General features: G+C 49.2%; 1 protein-coding gene across 8 annotated transcripts in view; it reads right to left on the reverse strand.

Annotated features, from left to right (window-relative positions):
- B3GAT1 (beta-1,3-glucuronyltransferase 1) overlaps nt 1-19,794 on the reverse strand; it is a 39,025-nt gene that overhangs the window by 6,141 nt on the left and 13,090 nt on the right. The window contains exons 1-5 of one of the 8 annotated variants that reach the window (XM_069876351.1): nt 12,833-13,054; nt 10,147-10,265; nt 9,845-9,991; nt 6,479-6,987; nt 3,632-3,928 (exon numbers count right to left, since the gene is read on the reverse strand). In XM_069876351.1, coding sequence (XP_069732452.1) covers nt 3,632-3,928; nt 6,479-6,987; nt 9,845-9,991; nt 10,147-10,150 — 957 coding nt within the window. In that variant the 5' untranslated portion in view covers nt 10,151-10,265; nt 12,833-13,054. Of the gene's footprint in view, nt 1-3,631; nt 3,929-6,478; nt 6,988-9,844; nt 10,032-10,129; nt 10,266-12,832; nt 13,055-19,794 lie in introns of those variants that run through there. The other 7 variants (XM_069876354.1, XM_069876352.1, XM_069876350.1 and 4 more) reach the window with 7 other exon arrangements.

Below are 19,794 nucleotides of genomic sequence, written 5' to 3' on the forward strand. Positions count from 1 at the left end.
ATCACGAAGCAGCCAGTTCTGTTCTCCTTTTGCTGTGCAATTTCCTGGCTGCTGCTGGGCACGACGCGTTGGTCTCCTCTGTACGTACAAGGATTTATTCCCCTCCCAGAGCGACGGCAGCCAGAGTGTCGGTGTGGGGTTCAGACGCTGCTGGGAGACCTCTCTTCGCTCCCTGCTGTCCCTGTGTCTGACAGGAGGTGGTTAGTCTGGCTGTGGCACCGAGCGGTGCCCACACGCACCCTGAGGCTCAGCGACAGCCGGTCCAGCGCAAAGCTGCCAGCCGACTCCCTCTCACAGCATCCACCTGAACACCCAGCTGCCGAGCCACAGATTCAGTCTCAGATCTGACTCAGCCAGGAGATAAGGAACGAAGAGAAACGTCTTCTTTTACACACCACTTCAATCCCAGAGAATTGCTACCGAGACCTCCCGAGAGCACAAAACGCCTGCCTCGCCCAACTGAACGGACCTAAATCTGTCTCCCTGGAGAAGCAAGCGGCCCCAGGGGCAGCTGGAATGAGAGATGCCTCGTTTGCAATGACCTTACATTTTGTGGTCTGTCCTCTTGTGGCAGCCCAAGCTGAGGCTTCTGCAATAGCTGGGACCACTCAAGGTCTCTCTCCTTTATGGATTCAGTGGCTGAGCACACTGGAGCTTGTTTCTTTAGGTCTTAATGGAAAACGGGGAGCAGAATATGTCCTAGTTATGTCTATATTACAGGAATACAGGACTTCAGACCTCTATCCTGTTCCAGTGGATTGAAGAGAGTATTCTTTGCTTTAGGGGTGCATGGGGGGAATGCAGAAACTCGGAATACAGATGCACACAGCATGCTTGCAAAGGAAGGTTTCCTTACAGCTCCAGTATGAACCAACCCTTCCCTCCCTGGGAAGGAGGGATAACTCTCTCCTTACTTTGCGGCAATTAATACTGACTTCCTTAATTTTTTCCTTCCTTTTTGGGCAGTTCCCAAATCAAAGAAAACAAGCAGGATCTATGTCTTTGGCCAAAGCTTAAGCTTTTTGTAGGAGTGTGCATTTGTGGGCTGGATTCTGGGAAATAGAAATACCAGCACTGTACACAGGGAAGGCAGCATTTTTGGAAAACAGATGCCTATGTTTATCTCATGCACTTCCCTGATCCCTCCTTAGTGATTGTATCTGGGCACATCATAATTATTGATGTAAATCTCACTGTAAAATAGGAGTATGGTGATGGATAACAGAAACAAACCATCACCACTGCTGGGAGCACAACAGCACAGGGAGGAAGAAGCCTGTGCTTTATCCTCAGGGCAATAGGACCCCAGTCCACAGCCGACTTCTATCCTCCTCTGCTGCTCATCCGGACTCTCCTCCTCATCAAACGGGTGAGCAAAACAGCAATTGGGAAATGGAGGCTGCTGGCATCAGCTGAAAGCAGCGAGGCAGAGCTGCACTAGGAGTTTGCCAGGAGCAGGCAGCATTCAGCTCACAACAAGGACCCTTGTAAGCTCCCCACAGCCCAACCAAAAAAAGAAACGCAGGCTGTTTCGAATCCTGGCCAGCAATTCCTGCTTCCTCTCCATCTCTGACCCGCAGCTCCTGCGTGACAGCACTGACACCGCAGCCTGTCTGGCAACACCATTTTTTTCCTCTTGCCTGGAAACAACCTTTTCTTTCCTCTCCTTCCTCCATAACCCTGATTTCCTATTCCCAGCCTTTTTTTCCTACAGTTATTTACAGCAGGGACAATAGACTGAAGATTTCATAACTGGCCACTGAGTAAACACCCCTAATCCTCTGTACACCAGACCAAAAGCAACCCGTGTATCTCCCTTGCTCTGCTGCAAACACACTTATTTCCAGCCAGTGCTTCCTTCTTAGCAAGAAGGGCACACAGTGCCCAAGAACAGAGATCTAATTTGAATCCAATCTCTTTTTCCACCCTTGGGACACCATCTGTGTTATTTATCCCAGTGCTGGACAGCCATAACCACAGCCATACAGATTTAAAAAACGAGGCACAGTGGGTATCAGATAATAAACAAATTGTTCCTCCCCCTCAGCTCCTCTTCCTTATTCCTGGACACTGCTGAACACTGAGATCCTTGGTTTTAACATGGCTTGGGGCTGGTGAGTGGTGCAGAAGGAAAGTAGAGACACAGGGTGTCTTTAAGAAAATATTCAAAATATTTTCTTATTCCAAAAAGCGATGGAGACCTGGATCCAACACTCGGTCTGTTGGTAGCAACAAAATAAGGATAGGATGACAGGGAACAATTTTAAGCTTAAAGAGGGGAGATTGAGGTGAGATCTCAGGAAGAAACGTTTTGCTGTGAGGGTGGGGAGGCCCTGGCCCAGGTTGCCCAGAGCAGGGGTGGCTGCCCCATCCCTGGAGGGGTTCAAGGCCAGGTTGGATGGGGCTTGGAGCCCCTGATGCAGTGGGAGGTGTCCCTGCCCATTACAGAGGGTGGAACTGGATGGGCTTTAAGGTCCCTTCCAACCCAAACCCATTCTATGATTCTATGATAAATAAAGACTCCTAGACTAGCTGGTGCCTATTCCAGACAAAGGCATGACAGTGGCACACCCAGTGCTCTGTATCCGTTCACAAAACCTTCAAAAGCACTTGACAGCACCTCTGTTGCTGATGTGCTGTGATTGATGCCTGTCAGGCTAACCAGCATTGTCTCATTGTATCTCACACATTCTCCTGTCGTTCCGGATAGACATCCATCTGTTGTCTCTCATCTTAGACCAGGAACTCTTTAGGGCAAGAACCAGCATTGCATTCTGAATTTCTATGTTATTTAGCACATCAGGGTCCTGCTCCATGACCTGGTGGCTCCTGGGCAACGTGTACAGTCAAATAATTAGCAGTCGTTTGACAGCAGTAAAATCCGCCTCCCCCAAAATCACAGAATCATAGAATCACCAGGTTGGAAAAGACCCATCAGATCATCGAGTCCAACAATTGCTATCATGAATTCATTCCTAAGTGAAGCTTCCTGGAAGCCTCCTAGAGCTCAAAGCAATATCCCAGGCATTAAAACATTTCTGCATCATCTCTGACACAGAAAGATCCACTTTATTGTAGACAAATACAGCGATAATGCATAGATGCCAAGAGGGAGAAGGCAACTTTGCCATAAGGCAGCGATTGTGTGAACAGTCTTTCCCTACAGCCAGGAAATGCCATGGCTGGTAATCCTGGTTAAAGCTCAGATGGGTTCCAGAGGGCCAAACTTCATTACGATGCTGGCTTATCACAGGAGAACCACTCAGGAGTTCACTGAAGCAACAGATGCACATTTCACCTATGGAGTTCCCCGCCCCAAGGATTGGCAAGGGCACAGAGAAGCCCATCTTGAAAACAATAAGAATATTTTCCAGAGGTAACAGAAGAGCATGGGATAGTTACAGGGGAGAAAAAACTCAATATTTCAAGGCCAATGGCAACCGCTAGCAGCCTGCAACAAAAAAGATACCTGCCCTCCACACTATTCAACACTTAATCACCTTTCCCAGCTCCCTTGCAACGAGGCTTTGCTCTCTTCAACTGCAGAGGACAAGTGACTGAATGACAAGGCTGAATGCGCTTTCTCCTACCTCTGGATCCCCATATCCCATGTATGATGAAAAGACCATACCTTAGTGCAATTGGCAGCTTTCGGCTCGAGGTCATTCAAGGTGACGAGTTCCCGGAGCAGGCTGCTCTCCTGGTAGCCTCCCTTCACTCCTCGCAGTTTGAAGTAAGCCTGAGATCGCTGGAGGATCAGTCTGAGGTTCACAGCGAACCCCGCCATGTCTATAGCAAAGGGGCGATGGGGGTCGAACACAGTTTTCCAGCCGTAGACCTTCCCTGCTGCGTTCACTTTGGGTGACTCGTAGCGCAAGCCACCAACGAAGGCCACTGGCCACACCGACACCTTCCTGGTGCTGCGCATCTGGAGGCAAGGAAAGAGAAGGGGATGGTGGGTGTGTACAGAAGGACCGGCCGCATGCATTTTCCAACACACCAGCAACCCCCTAGAACGGTTTCCCCTCACTCGCTGCTGTGCACGAGCCAAGCATCCTCGAGCTTCAGTGCAAACCCTAGAGCTGAGAGCCTGGTTTATGTTCGCAGCACCTTCTGTGGCTCCAACCAAGCTGCAGAACTCAGTACTCACCTAAAGAAGGACGTACGTCCTGGAGCTGGAGGAGAAAAGGGTTTTAGAAAGTGGCAACAGGAGCAACAGTAATGGACAGTCACAGAATCATGCACGAGGTCAGCACTAAAAACAGAGCTGCCCGCAATCAACGTAACTGAGAATTAAGAGTGTATTTTTGTCTGAAGATCTTCAGAGCTGTGGGGCATCAGCTGGGGAAATCAGGACACAGAGGAGGGAAGCACTTTGTCCAAGGCCACCTGGAAAGGCAGGAATGGCATGTCTAGGAAGAAAGGTGCTTTCTCTGAAAGCGAAGGAGTTTGAGCTGCCATCTCAGCCTGTGAGACACAGTAAGGTTAAAAGCATCTTTAGAGAGGGGCACGGCAGCTGTAGCCCCCAGCCTGAGGGACAGAGAAGCACAGCCCCTCCGAAGCTCCCAGCATGCGGAATGGGGCTTTGTAGCCGCTCCCGCTGCCCAGCAGAACAACACTGGATGCCCTGTAGAGCCAGCAGAAATAGAGAGGAGCCATCAGGGGACACTTCAGATGCCTGCACTTGCCAACGCAGATGCTTTGAATGCCAGTCTGCCTGCTCACCCCCCAGCGCCCTGTCCTGCTCTGCTGGCAGGCTCAGCCTCGCTTCTGCTCTCAGATCAGGGATCTCCCAGAGCTAATCTCATCACTGCTAATTACTGCAAACGAGACCAGAAGAGCTCTGGCACTTGCCCTTCTGCATTATACACATGCTAACGGCAGCCCCTGTCCACAGGGGAAAATAGTGCACGTCTTCTGCATTTCACAGCACATTTCATTGGCTCCGTGTGACCTTAACTGTAGCTACATATCAGAGAGGAGAAGCCTCTACGAGCAAAGCACATGGGGGAATGAAGGAACCCTCTCTGCTTTATTAATGTGCGTTTTCTGTCTCAAGATGCTGCCAGAACCAGCCTCAAAGGGGACTGGAGAAGAAAGACATTCAGTCTGAATTTGCTTTCAGCTTTAAAAATGTTTATATTGCTGTTGCTGTCCAAGCTCAAGTAAAACCCATCAGGGAATGGAAAGGGAGTGCATATAGAGTGAATAAATTGGAGATCCTTGGTATGAAAACTGGCAGCTGGTGGGGAAGGAGGCAATCCTCCTTTTCTTGTCTCCTGCTGCAAGAGCTCGACCTCAGGAGAGCAAAGGAATGAGAAATCTCTGAGCTGGAGGTGAGGTACAGCGTGCTGGGCACTGTAAGAGCACTGCATAGCTGCAGACAGGGAAAGGCACAGGGAGCTCATTTAGATTAGAATTCCAGAGTAGGAGTGGAACAAGCAGCAAAGGTGGGAAAGCACATGGGAACCTTCCCCTGCTCACGCCTGACAAGACTGTCAGGACATGCTAGGGTTCAGCCTGCCACCACAGTTCCCAGAGCCACAAAGTTCCCGGCTGAGGTCTCAGTCCCATTGCTCACCCACAGAAGCATGAGACACCATCCATCCCTTGATGCTGTGAGAGAAAGAGCTCTAGAAAGGGGCACTGCACACATCTTGCTGGAGGGGCTCTGCTTTTGTGGTAGCAGAAACAAGCCCTGACAGGCACAAGCTCCTTGTGTGTGTGGCAAAGCAGAGACAGCTGCCCAGAGCATCCCTTGAACAAGACATCCTGCAGGTACTAGGACTGTGCTGACACTGCTCAGGCGTAACTCCGACAGGGCGCTGCTACCTCAGCTGGGCATCCATGGAGAGCAGGAGCCAGGCTCTTGACAGCTAAAGAATTTAACCAGAGGATGCTCTGGGATGAGAGGAAACAAATGCAAACAGCAAGCAAGGAAGAGAAACCCCAGGGACTCCTCAAACAAGAACAAACATGAATTAATAGACAGCCAAGTGCAATATATAGAGGTGGTGGAGAAGAAAAGTGGATAACATCAGATCACGGACCAGCCAGAAATCTCCCCCAGGATGGGGCATGAAGGAGGATGGCTGAGGTTTCTTCTCCGAGGCGTGTCAGACAGCAGGAAATGTTCCAGCCCTAACAAGGCTCCCCACAGGGCAAGGCAGCTCCTCATTAGCTTCCTTTACAGTAAGAGCTGTCTGCCTTCTGATCACAGGCCAGAGGGAAAATTGGGGTTCCAGTTCTTTTCTACGGGATGCTTTTGACTCTGGGAAACACACATTTCTCAGTGCAGTAACCGAGCCCCAGAAAGAACCTCAGCACAGCTGCAGTGGGACCACTGTGCAGACAAGACCGGTCCAGAGCTCAGGAGAGGATGAACGCAGCATCCTTGCAGCTCGGTACACAGCATCTTTTGCACCCCATGTGCTAATCTGCTGTGTCAGCCAGACCAGGCCCCCCATCAGGTTCTTACCTCCTCGAAGAGCTCCAGGCTGTAGGTGTTATCGTCATCGGCAAAGTAAACAATCCCAGGTTGGCTGTTATTTTTGTTAAAGGTCTCTCTGAGCCATCTCAGGGCGAGGTTCCTCTGCATGGTGCCCCGGGGGATGCGGGGGTCCCTCATGTCTCCCCGCAGCTTGTAGTTGCGAGGCGTCTCCACGTTGAGGTGAGTGTAGTTAAGCCCCGTGTCCCGCAGCAGCCGGGTGATGAGCGGCGTGCGCCGCTGCGAGTCCTCCACTAGGATCCAGTGCAGGTTTGGCACGTGCAGGAGGGTGTTGGCCAAGCGCGTCAGCTCTGCCTTCTGGACGGGCCGGCTGTAGGTGGGCGTAATGACGTGGATGGTGGGAAGGGTGTCTGACCACGGGGGTGGACGGGTATAAACATATTCTGTCCTCACCACCTCCACAATGTCCCGGTCCGACAAGCAGTATTCCTTGGAGTCCAAGCCTGCAGCGAGATCACGCCGGGAGTCACCACCATCATCTGAGCAAGGGTATGGGAGAGAAGAAAAAGCCGCATGGACTCAGTCCTCCAACACCCCCCGACTGAGCCAGCAGGCTGCTTGCTAAGAGCAGGTGACCCTCGTGGTTTCAGAGGAAAGGAAACAAGCTCGGATGGAGGCTTTAACAAATAAATACACGAATACATAAAGGAATTGGGGACAAACACACTCGTGAGAAAAGAAGTCCCTGCTGTTAGAAAAGCAGCAGTGAACAAAATCTAGGAGTCCAGGACAATGGTGCAGCTGAGTGCTCAGATTAAGCAACTTCAAAAAGCACCCAGAAGAGCTGGGCTTGTACAGCAATTAGATCTAGATAAAGCAAATAGCAGCATGGATTGATGCTATTGTCATTCCTGAAGAGCTCCAGAGTGCTGTGGGCACCACGCTCAGTGGGACAGGACTTATGGCTCTGCACTCAGGCACTGGAGCTCCTGGACTGGGAGGCAGGGAACAAACTGGTGGAAAATACCAAGTCAGGGAAGATCCCCCAGCAGCAACATCTGACCAGGACTCTGCTCTCCTGACAGGCCTGGGACGGGACACAGAAAAGTGGAGAAAGACACGCTTCAAATCCAGAAATGGGGAGTAGAAATTTAAGCCTGGAATTGTAGGCTTTTCCTGCTGAGACTTCCACCTGCCTCTGAGCAACCTCTCCTCAAAAAGACCCTACCGATCTCTGACCAGAACAGCCCATTCAGCCCTGTGGATGTGAACGATGAACAGCTCATACACAGGACACGCTCATACACAGGATTCACTCATCCAAACACATAAAACCCTTGCCAAGAGAGACTTGTTCACCATCAGCTGAAGGAAAAAAAAGGTCCATGCACCTGTCCCTTTTCCAGGGCGTGACTTTCACACCTCTGTACCACTGCAGAGCAGCAGGAATAGCTCAGCCTACGGCAGAGATGAAGCAGAGATGAAGCAGCATCTCCATTCGGGATAGAAGCTAGCTGCTCTCTAGTGGGATCACAATGATTTGAGTCATAGGTTTTGCAAAAGCAGCTACTACCAGGAACTTCAGATGAGAGAGAACAGGAACAGACAGACATTAGATCTGACCCACTAGGGTACTATCTATTTTTTTTTTTCATAGCATGTAACTCTTCCAGCAGCACAGATTTTGATATCAGCCCTGAACTGAATGAAGGCTTCATGGTCCATGGCACTGTTGGAGGGAGGGTGCATTTCTGATGTGGGGGACAGGGTCAAGGTGCCTGCATATGTTGGTATCAGGCCTTATATAAGGCAAAGCACAGCTTTCAGAAAGCAGAGAACGCTGGAATCAGTTCAAAAATAGATCTGCAAAATGCATTGGACACGGATCCAAATGTAATTAGCCAGGATGGCGCTTGGGACAGTTTGCAAACCCTGCAGGTCAAGCTCTCAGCTGTAAATCCTGGCACGTGGAAGCCCTGCCGTTCCGTGCTCTCTAGGGTTTAGATGCACATCTCATTTTCAGCACCTGCTACCAAAGGATCTCAGAAACACTCCACAAGAACAAAACTGTTTCTCCCAGGAGCTTCCAGGTTGGTCTGTGTCACCACTCATTTTGCTCCAGGGGTTCAGAGAAGCAGAGGAACCAAGGTCATCAGTAAGATCAGGACTGAGTCAGAGCAGAGCGGTCTCTGTGCTGTAATCTCAGTGCCCATGGCCATTCACAAGAAACAGCTCCTAGTTTTTAGGGCATTGAATCAAACTCGTGTATGAACAGCATATTCTCAGTATTCTTTCAAGTCCTGTTTGATCTTGCCCAGTAGCTCCTCATCCTCTGAAACACTGTTCACCTTCCAGAGGGGATCACAGTCATTTTTCCCTTAACAACTGGCCAAAGCCTCATGGGTGGCTGTCAGTCCTCCAGAGGGAGAGGTAAAGCTGCTCAGGACAGACTCTGAACTTATGACAACACAAACTACACATCAGACTGTTCTGCAAAAGGATAAGCAATGGTGGAGAATGGGTACAAACATTAAAAAGACAAGGGGAGAGGATCTCCCAGAGAAGGGGAACAGAGAAGGACAATGAGCTGGCCTTCTTCCCCATAGACAAGTCTCCCCAAGCTGACCTGCCCACCCCAGTGCTCGGCAGAAGGGCAGAACCAAGAATGAAGACCACAGTTGTCAATGTGGCTTCTTCCAACCCCTAAGAGTTCTCACAGCCCTTAGACATTGCTGCTATGCCAAGAACAGGATAAAAGCAAGGACCCTTCTGGCCAGAGAGGATCACTCACAACATCCTCCAACCTGACTTGGGCCAGGGCTCTGTTTAATGCTCCATGTGACAGTTGGAAGCTGACTCTCTCACAGCATTGTACCTCCACCAAATGATCAGGTGAGATAGCTGGCTCTTGCCTTCTCCTTCATGTGCAAGAAAACCAGTTCGATGCTTTCCTGAGGACACTTAAAAAACACTCTTTGTCTCACATCACACAGAGCAGCTGTCTCAAGCGGCAGCTTTGTTTCCTCTGCACTCTTTTTTCCAGGTTTCCTGCTGGACTGAGTTGTGAGCAGAATGCTGCAAAGGCCAGCAGGAAGGGACTCCTCTCTTATAGATCACCAGGGAACAAAGAAAAGCATCTTCCTTCAGTACTCTGGATTTAGGCTGTAAAGAGCTCTCCAAGTGCAGTACGCACATCCCATGGCTTGGAGTTTGATGTCTCGGAAGAACCCCCATGAGCACTGAGCTGTTCCTACAGCAGAAGCGGGGAGGCTTCTGCATGAGCATGGACTGGGAGCTGAGATGAGAATGGCTGCCACGGAGAAATGAAATGAAAGAGGAGATGAGGATGAGGGAGGGATGCACAGACTTGGCATGGGCTGGTTTGATTTCTCTCACCCTTATGCACTGCAAGCAGTGGAGCAATGGTGCTCTGGTGCCAGACGGTGATTAGTAGTGTCCAGGGCAGAACTATCAGCACGATAGCCAGGATGTCTCGTCTCTTCGGCATCTCCAAGACTGACTGGACCCACAGCTCCTCATTACCTGACAGTGAAAACCCCAGAGACAGAACAGCAGAGCACATGGAGAACAGAAATAAATGGGCAAGAAGGAACAAGGACAGAGAGAGAGAACACGAGAGAAGGAGAGAGCAGTGAAGGCGACACGACTCGTAGGTCTTACCAGTGCTTACAACCCACCCATTGCAGAAGCAGGTTTGGAGGGGCCTCGGCTACTGGGACCAGGAGCAGGAGGGCACTTCTACAGGAGATTGCTGGAGCTGCCAGCAGGAACCTCAGGGCCTCGTTTGGAAGGAAACCTGCAACACAGAGCAAAGGTGAGTAGGCAGAGGAAACTACTAGGGAGCTCCACAGAGTTCACAAGTCCTCTGCAAGACAGCAAACCAAACTGTGTCAGTGAATCATGGAATCATAGAATCACCAGGTTGGAAAAGACCCACCGGATCATCGAGTCCAACCGTTCCTATCAAACACTAAACCATGTCCCTCAGCACCTCGTCCACCCGTCCCTTAAACCCCTCCAGGGAAGGTGACTCAACCCCCTCCCTGGGCAGCCTGTTCCAGTGCCCAGTGAGAAACAGAAATGTGTCCCTCTCCTCTAGGGAGAGATTCCTCCTCGGTGTCCAGAGTCTTGCTTCCCTTTGCATCCACTCCTTCAGGGAGTCCCTTGTTTCCACCAAGCAGAAGTTGCTCAGTGCCGCAGTGTCTGAACCATCTACCAGTGGCAAAGGACCCTCCAACCACAAGCCAGCTCAGCCTCAAACCTCAAGTGCTGGGCCCAAGCCCCAAGGAGGACGCAGAGACCACAATGACCACATCATTTACCCGACACACCAGCAAGTGCTCTGACCCACCAGACCCTCCCCCTCAACTGTGCTTCAGCAGAGCTAACAACTTGGGTTTTGCCCATCTCTGCAATCCTCTCAGCTCAGACCATCCCGCTGGGATGCAGCTGCTTCTAACTCAGGCTTCCAACGGCCTGTTCAGGTTCATTTCTTCCACCTCGGAGGTGTTGCGACTGGAGTATATTAAACTGCCACAATGGCTTAGTCTGATTCAGTACAAGCACATATGAGATTTAAGCAGACTGCGTTTCATCCGAGTATCTTGGCGAGCAAAGTACATCACTTAGCAGGGACACGCACAGTGGACAGTTTGCAAACACGGAGAAAAGTTTAGTACCAAGGTTCCCACATGGGGGGTCACCTCAGCCCACTGCTAAAAGGGCTGCATTGCAGACAAAGGAGAGCCCAGAGAATACTGCAGTCGAAGGCAGGGAGCAGTCTGCTCTGGGGAAGAGAACTCATCTCCCACTGCACAAACGCTGGCTGGCTGGTCAGTCACCACCACCACAGCGCCCTGGAAACAATCAGATCCCCTCCTTAAACCAGAGGGACCTGCAGATATAATGCTACTTTGCAAGTGTTTTTCCCAAGGCCCTTGGAACTTGCTTTTTCTTGGCTGCACGGGGCAGTCATGGAGAAATTCAGGTTCAAACCCCAATTAACCCAATTTGGATTGATCTGAATTTCCTTTGGCCGTGCCTCGACCACCGGGCTGTACCGTCAGCCCCTGGCACTGCTCCCAGTGGAAGACTTGAAGTGAAATGTCTCCAAGAACCAATGGGCTGTCCTTTTAAAGTGCAAGCAAGCAATATTCAAGTTGCTGGACAGAACTCGGTTCTTCCAAAGTAGCACTTCAATCACGGAGGTCTTAATTTACCAGGGAAAGCAAGGAGTAGGGCATATACAAGTTGGCCTGTGTCCATGTAAATGTCCTGCAACAAAAGTGTCAGCTAATCCATCTTTTTCCACACATACAGCCTCCGACTTTTCAAATAACTTCCAGCCAACTCTAGCAAACAGTTTCCCCCCCAGAGGTCTCTCATCAGGGAGAGTCTTGCCACCTCCCATACAAAAGCCTCTGCCAGAGATTACGGAGCTGGGGACCCATCCTGCTCGCTTACACCCATGCACAGAGGCAAAGCCTCACTCAGGAGACCCTTGTCAGACGATACGATCAGTAGATGTGCTGGCAAACTGCATTTAGGAAACACAAGAAGCTGGTGGTATGGAAGGAAGTTGTGGTAGAACCAGGCAGGCTGGGCTAGTGATGGTGATAAGAAGGAGCTAAGTCTTCTGGAAGTATCCCCAGAGGAAACAACAACAAACCTCTAAACCAATGACCAAACATATCTAGTTCTATGGAAAGTGGGACTTCCTGCTGTCAAGTACAGGGAACCAGCAGGAAAAAGCTTTTCACAGCCCAAGGATATGCTCTGTGCAGCCAGACACCCTGCAGACTTTCAAAGAAGCATCGCTCAGTAACACAGATTTGTCCCTATTTTTTCCAGAACCAAAGAAAGCAGCCTCATCCAGACAAAATAAACCAGGAAGGAAGAGGAGAAATTATCCCAGCAAACATCAGCCTTCTGCTGCGTCCCTGTCCAGCTCTGAAAGCCAGAGAAATCCCGCTGACCTAGGACTGCCAAAGCACACAGTGCCCTCAGGAAAGAGCATCTGGCCTCATCCTTTCTGTCCTTGCAGTTGCCATCACTGCCTGAGCAGAGGGCACTGAGTACCAGCATCCTTTGAATCCTCCGGTAAAGACAGAACACGTCCCTTGAGCATCCCTGTAGGGCAAAGCAGTGAGGGGCAGCTCTGAATAGACCTTGCCTGGTTTAGTGCCTTCACTGCAAATGCTCCAAGAAAAGAGATCTGCTGCTGGAGAGGGGTACGAGGAAACGACATGCTAAAAGAGTCACTCAGAGTCGATTCACAGCACCTGGCAAGCTGCCACCGTGGGCTGGCACACATCAAATGCCCCCTTTGTCAAGGACAGCTTCCTCCGAGTACAGCGCTCTTACCTTACAGATGCCTTTTCCTTGCCTCCTGCCCATCCAGACTCAAACTGTTAGCATCCTCCCATGGGACAGGCTGACCCTCGGCTTCGTACGGTGGAGAACAGGCATCTTCGGGCTCCGATTTCCATCCCCGCAACACAGGAGAAAACGAGCAGGCTCCAACGATTTGTGCATCGGTCTCTTTGGGATCGATTCCTTTTAATTTGCTACCGAGCATTTAGCAGCTCCCTGGTCAATCATCCATCGCTTTGGAGCTCCAGCTGCCAAGGGCCAACGCAGCCCTGTTCGTGCCCCAGCTCCGCTCGGGCTGGCAGCAGAGAGCTCCCAGGGACACTGCTCTCCAGTATGGAATGTTTCCTGCCCACGTCCTCCTGGGGCTGGCTGAACGCTGAGCTCCTTCTGCACCCTCGGCAACCGTGGGCCTCAGATGTGAGTCAGATAACCCTGCAGATAACCCCGCGCGCAGCGGCTGTAACTAACGTTCCCTTCCCTAACCATCACGCTTCACATGCCCAAAGGGACACAACCCCAGTATGGATCCGATCGCGGAGGGCGATGCTCAGCTGGGAGAGAACGTGGAGCCACGGACCACAGCCTGACCCCCAGCTGCTGACCCACATTTCTGCACCCTGACCTGCCTGCCAGCACCCACAGCACCATGAGATCTGCCCCGCAGCAAAGACATTTTCACACTATTAATTCCTGAAGTGATTTGATTTTATTGATGACCCTGAGATGCACGATTGAAGGACACGGTAAAAATTCACTTGGGGCTTCTGCGAGCGCTAGGAAATCTGGATCCAAAGGAGCACCATGAAATCCAGATGCAGACAAAGCAGCGTGATGAAACTTGGATTCAGACAAGGTAGCACCATGAAATCTGGATCCAGACAATGCAACACCATGAAATCTGGATCCAGACGAAGCAGCACGAGGAAATCTGCATCCAAACAAAGCATTTAAAGCATGTTCCCTCCCAGCACGCTAATGGAATTGAGGGTCTCACTGCAGGGTGATGCCAGTTCTCAGTGTAACAAAGCCACACTTCCACCTCACCATCGCATGTTGAAGCTGCAGAAGGCGAAATCCATTTTCTCCTGTGAGCAACATCAGCTAGGAAATACATGGTTGCCTGCGATTTTACACTGCTGGTGAGAGAAGTCACAAGTCCCTTCTACATCCAAGAAGTCCCTTTCTACCAAGGCCAGATTATGCTTTTTGTTGCTGTTTATGGTACAAATGAGGCTAGAAAATTGTGCTTCTCGAGGCACTCACTCTGCCCCTGCCCCATCATAACACCACTCTCCTTTTCCAACCCAAAACCTGGCTTTTTTTCAGATTCCCAGTTTTAGGCTTCTGCTGTTTCCTCCTCCACAGGGGAAAGAAGGAGAAGGAACAAATTTAAACATGAATTAAAAAGAGCAGACTCTATTTTCCGCTACAGTTTCCAGTTCTGATAATATCAGGTGAAAGACACAAACCACCAGCTCAAATGTAAGGGATTTTGGGGTTAAAATACTTCTAAAACAAAGGTGTTTTGCACAGTTTGGAAAGCCGTTCCTTGGCAGAAATACATTTTGCCATGCTGGAAGCAGAAAGGTTCTGCCACATGGTGAAAGAGATTTCACGTCCTCCGGCAGAGGGCAATGGTGTCAAGGCATGACAATACTGAAAGGACACTCATCTAATAAAAAACCTTTAATAAATCCTGGAGCCATGTGTTAGTAATGTGCTGGATTATTAAATGCTAAAGGTTCTTTTTTTAAATCAAGTTAATTGGCGTCAGCGCTGACACTTACCGTAGGAAACACTGATTTGATCTGCAATCTGGTTTATAGTTAGTTCTACCTTCTTTCTTCCTTTGGGGCTGATCAGCCCGAGCGTCATGACTCCTCGGTTCTCACACATTGAGCAGAAGTGATTTAGAACATGTTGAACTAAGGAATTGCTTGAGTTGAATTTGTGTATATACATAAGTCACTGGAGTAAAAATATTGTCTAGATACAAGAAAAGCACAAACAAAACCCCCAAACAAACAAACCAAACACTTGTGTTACAAAACAGCCAGGAAATAAGGATGCACAGCCAAATCCTACAGCAAAAGCTTTACAAAGAGAACAAACACTCATACTTCAAGATATAAAGCATATTCTAACTACTAGCTTTTTTTCCCCTAGGCAAAGACTTCCTAAACTTGAACGCAGGGTTTCTTCCACCTTTGCAATAGGAACTGGTTCTGATCCCCACTGAAAAATGATGCAGGAGCAGCAGAAGGTCCCTCTGTTCAGCTCACCTTGATCACTGAGCAGCCGGACCACAACCCGCGTGACCCATCAAACCCTTCTGAATTTACACTCAAGTCCCCACGCCTGCATGGAAAGCGGCGAGTGGGTGGGCGCAGCGCTGTCGCACCCACTTCAGAGATGAGGAAACTGAGGCATGGGGCAGTTCTGGCTCTCCCCTGCAACCCCAGCCCACAGCAGGCACTGGGAACAAGAGCTCTGCCACTGCCCAGCTCCAGGCTCTCAGCACCCAGCCCTGCTCCTCTCCACACCAGAGGCAGGGGATGGGCACCACGGAGCCTCTGTCCTATTTTAGTATTTGGCAGAAAAGGTTTGTAAAGCACAAGCTAAAAATAAAGGTAGCAATAAAAGCCTCATGCTTGTTAATTACTCCGCAAGCCATTACTGACTAAAATCCCCATAACTTTAATGGGGGTTATAATAAGTGTAGTAGCAAAACTATGGAGCTAATTGCTGTTTAGTTATTAAGCAGAACATAGCCTGAACTGAGCAACGAGTGCACAGAATTGCTTGTTCTTCGAGGATTTAACCAGGGGTGCCAACCTCAGCCTTAGGTTCTCCTGACTCACAGGAGGGAAGGACAGAGGAGGCTGCAGGCTTCTGCAAGGGGTAATGCACCATCCTTGAGCTCGAGCTCATTTGCACAACACGAAGCCAGAATTCCAAGTCAAGAAAGAGAGTGAGAGCAATGCAGAAAAGTTTCACCGTTACCAATCTGCCTGATAGAGGAAAGCTGGATTAATGAATAGGAATCAAAACTGTTGAGCCAATGCAGGCTGGGTCTGTCATGGAAGGTGAAGGTTTGCATCATCTCTCCATCCCACATTTATTTCCTTATTTTAAAAAATTAAAATAATTCTTGTGGCCAAAACCAGAGAGGTTGTGTGACCTTTTCCCTCTTTCATTTTAAAAAACCACAAAAAATAGAAAATACAGAAATACTGAAAAGCCTTGAAAGGAAGGCTTTTAGGAGGCTATTTTTCCACTTGATACTTTCATCCAGCTTCCCCAGCAAACCCTAGCTCTATCATTCCTCTTGCCTTGGCTACACAGGGGCCACCCCTTGTGCCTTCCGAGCTGTTAGAAAAACCCAGACACAGAGACTGCAGAATCACCCCAACCTTGCAATAGTTGAAGCAAAACCTGACCTACCCTCCCTTTCCAATCCAGAGCCCCTGATCCCAGTTGCAACAAATGGGATGAAGAACACAGATTATCTAACAGGAAAAAAATAATATTAACCAAGCTTCTCAGAACAACACTTAAAATTCAAAGCAAGCATGAGAAAAGTGGATCAAGGGAGCTCAACACAAGCACAATTAGCTCCTGTAATTTATTGCCACAGGATACTAAGAACAAGAACTTAACAGGATTCGAAAAAGGATTAGTTGTGTATGTGAATAAACTGCATATCCAGAATTAGAATGAACCACCCACCAGTTTGGAAAACATATAAACCCTTGAGTTTCAGAACTTCAGCCAAATTTTAACAAGCATCAGAATCTTTCTCTTCTCAGATGAATCCTCGCCCCGTGCTGCTCCACCTCGGCAGATGGCATGATTGTGTTTGGTTTTTTTAGGTTAGAAAAGACCTTAAAGATCATTAAGCCCAACTTTAAACCTAACACTATCAACTCCACGACTAAACCATGCCCCTAAGCACTACAATTATCCATCTTTTAAACACCTCCAGGTATAACTGTTTCCCTGGCCAGCCGCTTCCAATGCTTGACAACCCTTTCAGTGAAGCAACATTCTCTAATATCCAATATAAACCTCCCCTGGGGTAACTTGAGGCTATTTTCTCTCATCCCATCACTTGGTACTTGGGAGGAGAGACCAGCACCCACCTCACTACAACTCCCCATTGGGTAGGAGAAGTAGCCAGAGCTAGAAAGAGGATAGGAGATGGGATGGCACTGATTTTACGTTGACTACACTGCCTAATCCCAAGATTTCACTGCTTCTAACAGGAAGGCAGACCTTCCGTTAAACACCTAAATCTTCAATGCATTGTCCTAAATGCGTTTGCTTTCTTGTGCAGGTTCTTACACTGCAATCATCACAATGCTCAAGCTCTGAGTAGGATTTCTTGAAGATCCTTAGCTACAGTCATTGCACTTCCTTTCCTTTTAGCTCTAAAGACATGAGGGAATACCTTGGAAGAGGCAGGTATCGGTTTATTACAGTGCTTTTGAAGAGGGTTGAAACTGGGCATTGCAGTCTTCTTGTGATAAGCCAGGCAGAAATAAAATATGTGTCAGGGAGCTGGCAACGGAAGGTGGCAAGGCTGAAAAGTCTCATCAGCCTTGGAAAATGCTGTTTGTGCAGAGGCAGAGCTGCCCTTACTGCTTTCCGAGGATGCGCTGCTCTGTGGGTCAGGTTTGGCAGCACATTGGTCCAGGCTCTCTCAAGCCAGGGAAGCTGTGGGTTGACTCAGGTCTTGGATGAGAAAGCACTTACAGCACCCAATACCCCTTGATAAAAGCCTGCACTTCACAGATGGTTTTTATAAAGCACCTCTATCAAGATGAAAAGCTGTTTGACTTACAGACCACCTGTTAAATAGAAAGACAACCATGAGTTGTTTTCTTCTGGGAAAGGCTGATGACACCTATGAAAAATCGTTCAACTTTCTTAAAGGTTGCTTGTGGGTGAAAACTGAGGGAGTTCTAGGAAAAAGTGCTCCAACAATTAGCTCAGTCAGGGGACTAATTGAATTTAAGTGGCATCAAGGCTTTTGGAACAGGTGACACAATGATACCTTGAGTTATCCCCTTTCCTCAGCAAAGATCTCACCAGCATTTTTAGAAACAGGCATTTCCAGGCTCTATTTCCACCCCTGTGGTAGGCATTGCGCTGGGTATTTTGTGCACCGCTGACTTCCATAGATTTTTAAAAAGTGACATTAACAAAGGGTGACCCAATTTCAACATGATTGGACTAAATTCCCCAGCTCCATAATAGGCTTTGCATATGCTTTGTCCAAAGGGTTTGAAGACGCGCGCTTCTGCGTGATGCCTCGTAAGAGAGGTGGCAGGCTGTAACGACCAAGCCTCGCCTTTCCAACCAGCAAGCCAGCCAAGACCAGCATTTCAGGAACTGTAAGACTGAATCGTTGAGCCGGACACGTCAAGATAACACCAGGCTCCCTGTGGACCTGCCTTTCTCCCTCTCCCTGAGGAAGCCTAACAAGTTAGACACGTATAACATAGCTGGGTGATGAAAGAATGGACGTGGCTCTCAGAAGAAAGGCTGCCGCGCTTTCGAACTCTGAGTAAGGGTTGTCTCACCACCATGCAGATCACAATTCTGTTGTTCGTGGTGGAGAGACACCCCAGGCTTTTATATCCTGTCTGAATTCAGGGTGTGGGTGCATCTAGACCCCCATGCTGGTGGGATGTGCTGGGAGTGCCTCCCTTTATGCTGGCACCTGGGAAAGTCCCAAACATGACCATTAAACATGAAGAGTTGTGCCCAGCAAGCCACAAGCCTTAATTTTATCTCCCAGCTGGCTCTGCCGTGCGTTCTCGATTCCAGACCTGGATATGAGACTGCTCACCTCCCACACTCTGCTGCCTTGCTGGAGAGATGAGGGTGGGAGAGCACAGCAGGACCCACCACGCTGCTCAGCTGCGATCAGGGCACACAGCACGGGGCACACACCTTCCACGGCAGCTGAAAGCCAGCTCACTATCCCCCTGCCCATGACCTGGCTTCATAGCCATCAGCACTTTTAATTACTGAGTTCTTCCCTACCCCTGAAAAAAAATAAAAATCCTGCTCTATTTAAAAAGCGTTATTAATAACCTGATTCTAATGCATTAAAAAAGGGGAAAAAAGAAGTCTTGCAGAGCTAGCGAGCAAGCCAGCCCTCTCCCAACGCAGCAAGCTACCACTGTGTACCCTGAACACCTTAAAAAGGGATTTAGTTTTCAAAAGTCTATTTTTTTTTTCAATAGTGAACATCGAGTATCTTAAGGGTGATTTCTTTTTGAAGGCTGGGGGAAAAAAGTATGCAGGCATCCAAATTCTCCATGACTTTTGAAAACACCAGCTGCTCTAAGCAGCCGCTTAGGAGAGCTCCTGGGCTATATATTGGCATATGAATTTCTGCCTTATTGCAAACTCCTTTGCCCTGCAGACAAGACTGCAACAGGGCCAGGGCTCCCAGGGTAGCTGCTGCACTCTTCCCAAACAGCCTCTTCAAGAGTCTTGTTGGCTACTGCCCAAGCAACAAACCCTCCAGCATCACAGCATATCCTAACACTGCAGAATATATTTATACCGTAGCAGCAATGCTTGGAGGGACAGGGCCAGGGACTGGGACACAGACATATTTCCTGCAGGTTTTTTCTCCTGTGGCCTTGCAGGATGGATCTAGCAAAGATGCAGCATGGCACGCAGAGCTCTCTCAGCTCCCTGGTTAGCAGTCAGTGAAGAAATCACAGCAAAAGCCATCGTACCAACCTACAGAGCAAATCTCCACCTTGTGTCCCAGTTAGGTGGCTTCTTTAAAAAGCTGAGGCTCACATCCTAAGCCCTGCTCAGTGCTGCGTGGTGAAACAGGGCACAGAGAGCCCGACAGCCTGCGACCTCTGCAAAAGTCACTAATGGGACTGAGGGATTAACATCGATTCTTTCATGCTACATCGTGGAAA

Source organism: Phaenicophaeus curvirostris, chromosome 25 (assembly GCF_032191515.1).
Source record: "Phaenicophaeus curvirostris isolate KB17595 chromosome 25, BPBGC_Pcur_1.0, whole genome shotgun sequence".
Classification (NCBI taxonomy): domain Eukaryota; kingdom Metazoa; phylum Chordata; class Aves; order Cuculiformes; family Cuculidae; genus Phaenicophaeus; species Phaenicophaeus curvirostris.